At 42.0% G+C, this 11985-nt stretch overlaps 1 protein-coding gene across 1 annotated transcript in view; it reads right to left on the reverse strand.

Moving 5' to 3' along the window:
• Positions 1 to 8015, reverse strand: part of dpy19l1l (dpy-19-like 1, like (H. sapiens)) — a 46352-nt gene extending 38337 nt beyond the window's left edge. Inside the window, exons 1-5 of the mRNA XM_083989782.1 lie at positions 7644 to 8015; positions 7238 to 7262; positions 7045 to 7132; positions 4419 to 4556; positions 1741 to 1861 (exon numbers count right to left, since the gene is read on the reverse strand). Of these exons, the coding sequence (XP_083845908.1) occupies positions 1741 to 1861; positions 4419 to 4556; positions 7045 to 7132; positions 7238 to 7262; positions 7644 to 7869 (598 nt within the window). The 5' untranslated portion in view covers positions 7870 to 8015. The remainder of the gene's footprint in view (positions 1 to 1740; positions 1862 to 4418; positions 4557 to 7044; positions 7133 to 7237; positions 7263 to 7643) is intronic.
• Between the last annotated feature and the right edge of the window lie 3970 nt (positions 8016 to 11985).

Below are 11985 nucleotides of genomic sequence, written 5' to 3' on the forward strand. Positions count from 1 at the left end.
ATTATGTCCGCCACGAATAAATCTTCTCATCTTACTCCTGTCAAGGAAGAGAATATGCATATTCTCTCATATTTTAAACTTTTTAAGGAAAAATGCGAAGCCGTTCTAACTCTTTGGGGTGTGTGGATTTACAGTTTTTTTTGCTGTATTATTTCATTTCAAGTAGACTAAATCATTAATTAAAAGCTTCCATAAGATTTAAAGCAGATATCAGTGGAATGTTTTTGTTAATATAAGTCCTAAATAGTCCTATTTTCCGTCAGCAATCACTTACATGAAGTATTTCAGCCTAAACACGAGTCTCTCCGTCACTCTGCTCTGCTGTAACCCGAGGAGAAAATTTTCCTTGTGGGATACAAGTGTTATCCAATGAGGAGAGAGAACGGCATGAAGGGCTGTGTGTGCAGCCAAGGGATGCGCGTGAATGTGGTGACGTAGCACGAGGACCAATTGATGCCTGACAAGGGCGGGGGCTGCTAACTCATGGTGCGTTCAAAGAAACTCGTACTTTGTGTTTTTCCTTCCTGTGAAGTCATACCAGTTCGATCTGGTACGAGTTCACGGGTCGGAAGTTACGAGTGGCCGTTATAGGGAACTTTCACAGACAACAGGATGGTAAAAACACGAGCTACGGGTTACCTGGAACGCTACCAAGTCGTAGTTGTGACTTGAAGCTGTAACTTACGGTTTCAAAAGCCTGCCTTGAACGCAGCATTAGCCGAAACGGCCGTGAAGCTGATATCTGCTTTAATGGTGGATTTCCCTGATTTCTATATAATAAAACCAGCTCTGGGTTCTATATTAATACTGTTAAAATATCAAAGCCTTAGTCCACAGAGAAATGCAAACACAGACTGTGTTCAGGAACTTAACCTTAAATCCAGCCGTCAGGACTTCCTGTAAATTTGTGATGTCACAACAAAGCAGCACCTATCCCCACCCACCTGGACCACCTGGAAGACCGGATTTGGTTTCTCTGTGTGTTTTAGCTGAAATCTGCTACATTTTATTGAATCTCTCTAAAAAACAGTCAGCTCATCAGAAGAGATGACTCAGACATCCCTCTCCTCTGATTGGCTGATCTGTTGTTACTAGAGCTCCAGACAAAAACTAAGAGATGGAGAACTACACTGAAATGGTTTTTGGCTCTTAAAATCACAAATATATCTTCTTGTGGATCAACACTTTAAACTAAAAACTGGGAAAGTGTAAAATAATTTTTAAAAAAACATAAAAGTGAGATTGCTCTATAACTACTATGCCTTTAATCCGTGCATATGAAAATAAAACCTCAGGATTGGGGGAAGAGTTATTCTTCTGATCTGTTGAGCACTACTTATGAGCATACAGTAACAGAGAAAAAAACTGTCAGTGGATGTTTCAGTTGAAAGTAAAAAGCAGGAATAAAGAGTGCTGGATTCCTTTGTTCAGGTCACTCTGTAAAAGGCATTCATCTCCTCTTAACCGGCTGCTCTGTATGAGGCCGCTCTGCCTGTGTCTGTCCGAGTGAAGAAAACCATGACTGTGAAGAAAATTAGTCATCCAGTCAATTCAGTGTGAGCGTTTTAAATGTCAGTGGAGCTGCAGGTCAGGACTGTGATACTATGTGCTTGGGTAATGTAGATGTACAACCCACTGTCTGTGTGTGTGTGTGAGAGAGAGAGAGACTCTGTGTGTGTACGCATACACAAACAAGCATATTTGCAGATAAGACCGGGGCTCCAAGGCGACGGTCTTTACCTTCACAGCTATCCACGGGGGTGAGTCCCTCCCCTCTGTTGATGGACCAGCACGTCTTGGTGGGAATCCCAAAGTAGCCCATCACACCTGTGTACGTCCGGTACCAGCTGGCCAGGACCACCTGAGGAGAGGAGGCGGGCAGCCGGTGAGAAGCCTTTTCAAGCGTGTCTGAAAGGACCTTTCTGTCCTCTTATCTCTGAGGAGAGCAGACACATGCGGTTCTATTGTAGTCCTGCACAAGTCGTTTACCATGTTGATCTTCCCTGCACTGCTTTGTGGATTAGCTCTCTCATGACTCCAGGAAGTAAAAGCAGCTCACTAAATGTGTGAAACCTGTTGTACACTAAAGTGGAAAATGGACTGATGGTGCAGCATCTTCTATATTCTTCCTGATCAGACTTTTTATTCTGGCTTTAATCCCAGTCTGAGTCTTTTAATGCAGTGTTTTATCTGATTACACTGAAATAGCAGATGATTAAAAGCGACACAACTTTTTGTTTTTTTTTAGGTTTCTTCATTAAATACTGTGAGCTTAGATTCATAATTATTACAAATGTATCTACAGGTGCATCTCAATAAATGAGAATATCAAGTCAGCAGTCGTCCCCATGATAGTGTAGAACCAGACTAAGGGTGTCTTCAGACCTGGCTCATTTGGAGCAGTTATTCAGGTCAGGTGATTCAGGCCAGGTTCTGTCCGAAAATAAATAGGATGACTCGGTTCGGCTTCCTCATTTTTTTTGACCGAGTTCGGGTGGACAATATTGACTCGATTGGGGTCGGAATTTTCAGGTCCATTGATACCTACAGACAGGGCTTGAAATTAGCGGTCGCCACTCGCCATTTGCGACCCAGATTCCTCTGTGGCGAGACAGATCTTTAGCTGTCTCGCCACTTGGCGAGCTAGAAAAAAAGAGACTCCCAATCTGTTTCCAGGGTTTCCCCCAGTGTATTATAAACTTATAGTCACCTGACAACGTCACAACTTAGTCGCGCATAACGGGACACGTCACGGACATCATGCTTATCAGACCGCTGCTTCACAGCTGACTGAGAGGAACGCACCGAGCCCAGTTAACGTGAGCCGAGCCGCGGCTCCAAAAGGCTCAGTCAGCTGCTAGCTGGTAGCTGTTAGCTGTTAGCACGCCGGAGTCGGTGGTCGGACTATCCGACGGACGGACGGACGGACAGGGGGGTGGGGGGTGGTATTTGAACACTGTACAATCAGCGTGATATAGCGCATTTACGAGCGGCAAAGTGCCAACTGTCCATGCGCCCGTGTGTGTGTGTGTATGTGCGCGCGTGTGTGTGCGTGTGTGTGTGTGCGTGCGTGCGTGCGAGAGAGACGGCAGGTGGACTGACTGGCAGAGATGAGAGTTGGTGAAGCGCTGTTTAAAAATTATTATTACACTGTTCTTCTTTGAGTGGGGTGGATAAAAAACTGGGGGGAAAAAACGGAAGAATGGAAGTCTTCTCTGTCACGTTGTACTGTCATGTTGCTACCTGTGAAATTGCTTGCATTAAAGAAAGTCATCAAAAAAAAAAAAAATTCTGAGAGCCTGTGGCAGGCCACCACACATAAACTACTGTTATTCTAGAAAAGTTGAAAGGTCATCGTCTACAGAGCACAATTGATTGAGAAGAACAGGATGACTGTTATATGGTACTACTATGACTGCTATATAACTAGTGACGTCGAAATACAATAGTGAAGCAACTTTTGGTTTTGGCTAGTAAAAAATCTGTCTGGCGAGTAACTTTTTTTCAAAAAGTTAATTTCAAACCCTGCCTACAGAATAGTCCATTGTTTCTGTTTTTCCCGGGTAAGATTTCTGATCAATTAGAGAACAGTTGGTTCCCGCATGGCATTTGTTTACAAATTTGGACCGCCTGGGACTGTTCCTGTGTGAACGCAAACGACCCAAAAGAAAAATTCTACAGTTGCATCGGTTGTGAGTTTGAATCGGAACAAAGCAAATGAGCTGCAGGTCTGAATAATACTGTACACCCTCAGAGAGCATTTAAAGGCTCAGAAACCTTAGCAGGTGTTAGAGTGTGACATCATTAGGTTACAATAGAGAACTTTTTCACTATATTCTAATTGTTTCAGATACTGAATATTGGGTTTTCATTCAATGTAAACCATAATCATTACAATTAAAAGAAATAAGACATGAAATACGTCAGTCCGTGTGTAATTAATCTATAATACCCGAGTTTCACAACTGAAATAGATGAACTTTTCCATGATATTCTCATTTACCGAGATTGAGATCCTGATACGGACATAACACAATCTATTGTTACAATAGATTCATGCAAATGATCTCTGGCTGAGTAAAGACAGCAGCTGCAGCGTGAACATTAACCAGACTGAGCTGCACAATTTAACGAGTTGTTAGTTGCGGGCCTAAACCAGACGAGAGGTGCATTTAATTCCGGCCTGTCCTCCAGTTAATGAGAAGCTGCTTCAGAATCTGGAGGTTTTCTCTCCACTGCTAATAAGAAGTTAAGTGGATCCATGTATTTGAACTGAACTCAGAGGTGCTCACTGATGCAGCCAAAAAAAAAAGAGGAAAGAAATAAAAAGCATTTCCAGATAGCTTACGATTTTACGATTTGAACAATTTTACAACAGGTGAGCGCTGCTAATCATATGAATGACATGTCAACATTACCTCTGGGTAGAGATTAAATCTCTTCAGCGTGTTTATGACCAGGGGGTGCTCTGTCAGCCGATCGTTCATCACCATGTGGAGGCCGTCCAGGAAAGAGGGAGCCTCGATGATGGTTTTGTAGTAGGAATAATACAGACCCTGGAACCAAGAGGAAGGAACAGATTACACTCAGGAACTCAAAAGGAGAGAGAAGTCTGGTGGAGGATGTCTGCTAGATGACACCCAGCATGCTAACATCCCAAAAAAAGAGCCCCCAGCCCAGTGCCACATTTCAAACCCCTTGGAAAACACTTGAACACATCACTGCAAAAGCTCAACAGCTCCACTTCCTCAGGCAGCTTAAAAAAAAAAAAGAACAACAACACCACATCCAATCAGTCAATAACTTCTGGTTCTGTTCTCCTCAGCCATCACCCAGTCCATTATCACATCCTCTGTTACAGTAGGCTACAGCAGCACAGACAGTCACAGACAGATTGTTGGCAGCAGCAACCTCTTCCCTGCACACACAAAACTGCTAAAGCGAGCAGAGAAGATCGTCTCCGACCCCTGGCTTCCTGCTCATCACCTCTTCCAGCTGCCTCCTACTACAGGTCACTGTTCACTAAATGACTTAATGCTTCACAAACAGCTTTTTTCCTCAGCTATCAGGACCCAGAATGCCTCTCTCTAGCCCACCCCCCCCCCCCCACATATCATAACCGTCTGATGCTGTCCAGTTGTGAATCACAGACAACGATCTCCATCTATCTATGAGAAATGTCAAGTCCGAGTGATGGACACAGGCAGAACTAGAGAAACAAAGGAGAGACAGAGCAGAGTGAGACAGCTAAATATAACTCTACAACAGATGACAGAGGAAACAGGAGTTGCACAGGCTCAGAGCCCATCTGGTAGCACACAGCAAGAGGAATGTTCTGCCTGCATATGATTAGACTGTCACCTTTAGTGACATCTCTGAAAGAAAAAAAAAAAAAAGAGTGTGAAGCCTGAGCTGCATGTCGAGCATCAGTTATCGCAATGGTATTAACATATGCTGCATTAAATCACATCTTATATTCTCTGATCTCGCTCCTGTGCAGCTGCCTTTACCACAGCATTCAGAAATGAAGAGCAAGTCGTCTATTGTTTGTACTGATGTGAGGGCAAACAAGGACTTTCTATGAATGTGTCGGCATAGTAACGGTCTGGTCACATCGCTCTTCTGCCTTGCAAATATTCACTCTTGTCTCTCTCGTTTACTTACAGTGAAATCTGTGTAACTGACACGCGACACCTCTACATCCGTTTGGACTCAACCGACACGTGAGAACCGCCGGTCAAAGCTCCTCTCCACTGCTGCTTTTGTTTAGCAAATGAGCATCGAATAAAAAATGTGTGATGCAAAGTGTTTGGAAATGTCAGCGTGGTTATTCTAGTGTTGTGTCATCACCTTGCTTTGGACCAGTGGTTCTCAAACTTTTTTACATCAAGGACCCCGAAATTGACACAAATTGGACTTTGGATTGAATTCTGAAGCAAACTCACTATAAAACACAATATTTGTTCTGAGACTGAGGAACACTTTTTTTAGTTAATGCACTTTAAAATTAGGGCCAATGGCATGATTTTTTGTAAATATTGTAGAAAAATTTCAGGAAAAAAGTGGTAAGATTTATTTTTTTTAAAAGAATAATAAAAAAAGAAGTTACACATTTTCTATAAAAAGTGGTAAAATTTCTAAAAGATAAATAAATATATAAAAATTCTCAAAAAAAAAAAAAAAGAAGTTGGGGAGCCCCCTGAACCTTCTCAGGACCCCTGGGGGTCCCCAAACCCCACTTTGAGAACCACTGCTTTGTGAATTATAATCCACTGCCTGATAATGAAGTGTAGCATCGCTCAAACAGACCCTAATCACGCTGCTCAATATGTACAGTATTCACCACCAGCAATATTCAAACCTCAAAATCATTCCTCTTTTTTTGAGGTGGACAGCTGCTGTATTTATTGACTGATTAATGTAAAAAAAAACATAAACATTTCTGTTCTCAAGAAGCAGATGTCTAAAGGATGAGGGGATGCTTCTGCTCTGGCTAAAGAAATGATTGTCATATATCTTCCAAACTGTTGAGACAATATTACCACCAAGGCAGAGGACAGTGGCTATGTTCATATTTCCTATCCTCCGTCCACACCATAAATAAACTCAGAATCCAGTCACACATGGTAGAACACCCAGAATCACAGTATTAATAACAGACTGAGTTTGAGTCATTTTTCACCCGCAGACGTTAAATATTTCCTGGTAACAAATTCCCTCTGTTCTATATGTTCATAAATTAAACCTCTGGCAGCTTCAGATAGGTGGTCGAGCAAAACAAGACATTTAAATACACAATCCTCAGGCTCTGGAATTAAAATCATTATTATGCTGCATATTTCTCACCTATTCCGACCTATTGAACATAAATTAATTTCTCTGCAAATAAATCAGTTGCAGCCAGACAGAGTCTTTCCTTTCAAAAACAATCTGAAAACAATGCTACCGTACTCAAATGTATATTGCTGGGATCACTCCATAATGTTGTATAATGCCCCGCAATGCATTCTATTGTTATGCCAAATAAAAGCATAAACCATTTACCATTTCTGTCCGGAAAGCCATCTCCTTCTCCAGGTTGGACAGGTGGGAGAAGTGTCTGTCATTCTCAAACAGCTGTGACAGGTGATACCTGATCATAGGAGGAGAGATGTGTGTGTGAGGTGCATCTCAGAGGCAAATCACAGCAGTGTTGTTGTTGTTGGACTAATAATCACATGCAGGTAGAGCAACGTACCAGTGCAGGTATCCAGTCAGAGCAGCTGTGGACAGAGAAGAGGAACTTTCAGTGCTGCTGTCTGACAAACTGTGACGGCCAACTTTAGACGACCACATGCAGTGTTATTTACTGTGGCGCATTGTGAGGAGAAATCATAGTAATATTAGCTTGAACTTTGTGAGAAACACGTGTGTAGCTGTGGAGAAGAAGCCAGGCTACTTTGACGGGGTTTAAATGATTGGCAACAACGGGAAGCTAACTGGTGAGCTAGTGCTTAGGTGAGCTAACGTTAGCCAACAGATGAGCAGGAGCGATAACTTCATTTAGCGGACCGCTAATGCTAAAAAAAAAAAAAAAAAAAAAAAAATGTACGGAGCGTTAGCAGAGGTTAGCAGCAGCTAACGGGCTACGGCTCCTAACTTACCGAGGAGAAGAGTGGTTCCCAGCTTCACGACCGCGGAGGGAGTTAGCCCGAGCTTGTGTCTGATGCCCGACAGCCCGTTGGGATGGGAGCCGGTGAAAGCTTTGCCCTCTCTGCCAGGTCGCCTCATATTACTTTTGCCAGGGGGCGAAACCAGCGGGCTCTTGTCGCGGTCAGCCTGGGTCGCCGCCGGACTCTTCCCGGTCTGTTTTCTGTTTTTAGCCACCATGGTTTCCAGGAAGAGCCGAGGTAAGGCAGCCACGGAGCCGGAGCGACGAGGGTGAAGAAGCACAGCCCCGCCGAGTGTGTGTGTGCGTGTGTATGTGTGAGCTGAGCTGAGCTAAGCAGCTCCACGGTTGCTCCTCGTATCTGCTCCTCGGATCTGCCCCTTTACTACCTGAGCGACGCTTCTTCCACTGGCTCTCGTAGAAACCTAATGAGGCTTCGCCCCCAACCGGCCGCTGCGCGCCACTACAGCGCTTCTGGCGGTAGCCATGGCAACGACGGTAAGAGCGGGTACCGTGAGATATAGCAGCTCTGAGACAAAACACACAGAGGGTTTAAACGGCAGTCTAAACTGTCAGGGGCATGATAAAATATGAAAGATGATAAATCAATTTACAGACATCTGTCTAGTGTTGATTGAGGATGCCATTCTTTTCTTTCTTTTTTTAAAATCTGGTTTTACTTTTTTGTAAGAAAAATATAGCCTAACGATTATGATAACACTACAACACACCAAGTATGAAGACATCGGACCCAAAGTAAAAATTAAAAATTAAAAAAAATTGTAGGCTACATACATGCAATTGCCTACATATCTATGTAACTCATTTTATATGGTATAAGAAATTGTGACCATACTAGTTAAATATAGGCCTAGGCTATGTGTTTATATATATTAAAAAAAAACACACACACACATATTGATGTTCCTATTCTGTGAAACCATTCTGCTACTTATTGTAGCATATGGCCTAACATAATGCTTTGAGATAGATACATAGGCCTACAGCATAGCCCACCTCTTAGTTTGTGCTTTACATATTGTTGATTTCTAACAGGTTTCATAAGTAGCCTAGGCCTAGTTCTCTTTCATGTTTCATTCATTTTATATTTTATTATTTTATATAGAGAAATTATATTCTATTCTATGTTTCATTTGCTATAGACAGACTCAGACTTTCACAAAATGCAAGAGAGTCAAATATTCATAAGATGAAGTACAAAAGTCAAGCAAAAAGAGTGGCTCAAATAATATTGACAAGGGGGAGAGGGAGAGAGAGAGAGAGAGAGAGAGAGAGAGAGAGAGAGAGAGAGAGAGAGAGAGTCCCCCTCGTCACTAAAACGTGTTGATGACGCCCCCCACTGGTCTCCACTCAGCACCACAGGAGTCTCTGCAGGAAGGCTCATGGGACGTGATGTTCCTTACAATTCTCTTTGGTCCTTTCAACACATAGTAAGAACTTCCCATTTAGGTTAATAATGGAAACAATACAGACAATTCCCACTGATCTTTTCCTCCCATTTTATTTCATTTTGAAAAGATATATATATATATATACATCCTACAATTGAGTGCATGCTTGGAACAGTTCCCAACTCCCAACCCAATTACTGTAAATCACTGTTAAAACCCCTCAGCATTTTATCAACACTATTATCATATAATTATGTCACTGCTATTATTAATACACACAAATCTACCAAAAACAACTGTAAAATCAATCATTAACAGATTTTTTTTTTTTTTTGTTGACACAGAATAATGCATAATACACAATAAACAAGTGAGAGTTAGCAACAGTAGGATTAGGGAAATCCTGCTTGAACAAAATTGACATATTGTGTTAATTTGACAGAAAATAAACATTGTTATTGATTTCTTTTCAGACTTTCTTTTGCATCAAAAATACAGAAATGTGCACCCTTACATTCAACTATGTTTACAGATCACAGAATCACACTACCCGACTCTTTTACAAGATTACAGCACTACATCTGCCACAACTTTCAACACAATTTACCATAGGTTTCAAAATCTGGCATTTGCTCTTTTTTTGCAGTTATCTCATTCTTGGGAAAAATGAGAATGCATGCATGTGAAAATGCAAAGAAAGAAACATATAAGGAATGGAAATCTACTTTGTACTCCCTCTGCTTAATTTGACCTTAAGTGACACAGCTTTTAAGTGCAATATCTGCCAAATTAGGCATTTATGTAGGCTAATGCATGTGCCTCCTAGGAAACCATATTATTCCACAGAGCAGGGTTGGAATGAGTCATTTCGATGTTTAGGCTGCATTAGATACATGAATCTCATAATGGTCACAAAAGCCCAGCAGTCTAACAAATATTGCCTCTAATGTCATTAACTGGAGCAGGAAAACACATTTTCTCTTCCGAATATTCACATAAAATTTGGCCTCAGTGTTCCTGAAAGCATCAAATCAGTTCCACTGATACCTTACAACCAGTAGATGGCGTTAAAGGACCACAAGATATCTGAACCATGACCTCAATGCATCTGAAGTCAGTGGTTCAGGCTGTCTGTTGCTGATTTGATATTATTTGATTGAGAGCTTCCACCTTCATGTGGCCTTCGTACTCATTCGAACATTGATTTTGTTTTTTAAATCCTTAAAAACAGGTGTTTTTATTGATATTATGTTCCCTCTGCTTTATATTTAACATTAATAACATAGCATTAACAACAGTTACTGCCTTATAACCTTCATCCCTGGATGAGAGAGATTCTGCAGATTCACAGGCTATAAAATTTAATTGGAAAATCACATTTTCATAAAAATATGAGGAGTCTGGCAGTTTAGCAGGCAGCTTGAGACCGATGCCTTTGGGTCATAGTTTGAAGCTGGATGGCGTGGTGCTCTCTCTCTGGCGACATCAGAAAAGATGAGTTGATCTCATCTGTTTAGCTTGGAAGCTTGACGAGAAGCAGCGAGAGAGCAAGAGGAGGGGAAAAACTGTCTGCCGTCTGGTGGTGGTGACATCATGACAGCTTCCCTCAAACTCCACGAACAAACACTCACCGGGAAGTCTTCCATATACCCATTCCTGCTCAGGGCAATGTGGTGGTGGGTTTTTTCGGGACTGGGGAGGGTATGTGGGTGAGGAAACCAGGCAGGGATAACAAGCATTGGGAGACAGTGTTTGTTTTCTCCTCTGGCTCAGCACAGACAGCCAAAACGCTGCATGTGGGAAACTGTGAGATTCACCAGGAAGATGAACAAGGAGTTAAAGCTGTTAGTGGAGAGATCTGATCAGCTAGGGGTTCATCAGTTGGAACATGTCTTACTGGGATAAGCAGCATTGGTCAAATCATTTATTCTTGTTGTTTTTAAGACAAAAAAAATCCCTTAACCTCAAGTCTGAGTGGACTCTGAATCACCTATAGTCCAACTGGAGTCCTCATGACCTGAGTCTGAGTCCAGGTCATCAAGATTGAGATGGTCTCCAATTATAAAGAAAAAACATCACAACTGCCACCATTACAAATGCACTTCACTTACTGTGTGTGATGCAAACAAATAGCCAATCTCAATCAGATTAACAGTCATTGCCTCCAACTCACAAATGCTCCACACTGTTCAACTTTTTTTTTTTAACTAGTGGCAATGATAGCTTACAAAGGGTTGCTTTTCCAATTTGTTACCAACTTGTAAGTGGAACGCTGTCATCTCAGATGTGATTTCATTCCCAGTTACAAATTTTGACTTCTGAGGTAAATAGAATAAATGAACAGAGCTTGAGTCCAAGTGATGAAGCCCCAAGTCCTGAAAACCAGAACATGAACCTTTTTCCTATCATTAATTGCCATGCTATAATTATTACAAGTCCAATTCTTTATTTATTTTGCTCTGCATTACAGTTCAGATTACCTGCTGTGCAAGAATTGGATATGCATTTCATCTATCATCATCTATAATTATGCCCAAATTACTGATTCTCTCTTGGAAACTTCCTAAGAATTTCAAGTTAAGTATGTAGGAGCCTACATACAATTTTAAGCAGAAGTGAGCGATCCGGTCGTTTTCGCTAATGCTGCGTTCCAGGCAGGCTTTTGAAATCGTAAATTACAGCTTCAAGTCACAACTTACGACTTTGTAGCGTTCCAGGCAACCCACTCGTGTTTTTCCGACCTGTTTTACCGGTGAAAGTCACTATAACGGCCACTCGTAACTTCCGACCGGTGAACTCGTACCAGATCGAACTGGTACCACTTCACGGTCGGAAAAACACGAGTTACGGGTTGCCTTGAACGCACCATAACAGTCCTCGTCCCTACGTCACCACATTCAGGCGCATCCCTTGGCTGCACACACA

The sequence above is a fragment of the Trachurus trachurus genome (assembly GCF_905171665.1).
Source record: "Trachurus trachurus genome assembly, chromosome: 16".
Classification (NCBI taxonomy): domain Eukaryota; kingdom Metazoa; phylum Chordata; class Actinopteri; order Carangiformes; family Carangidae; genus Trachurus; species Trachurus trachurus.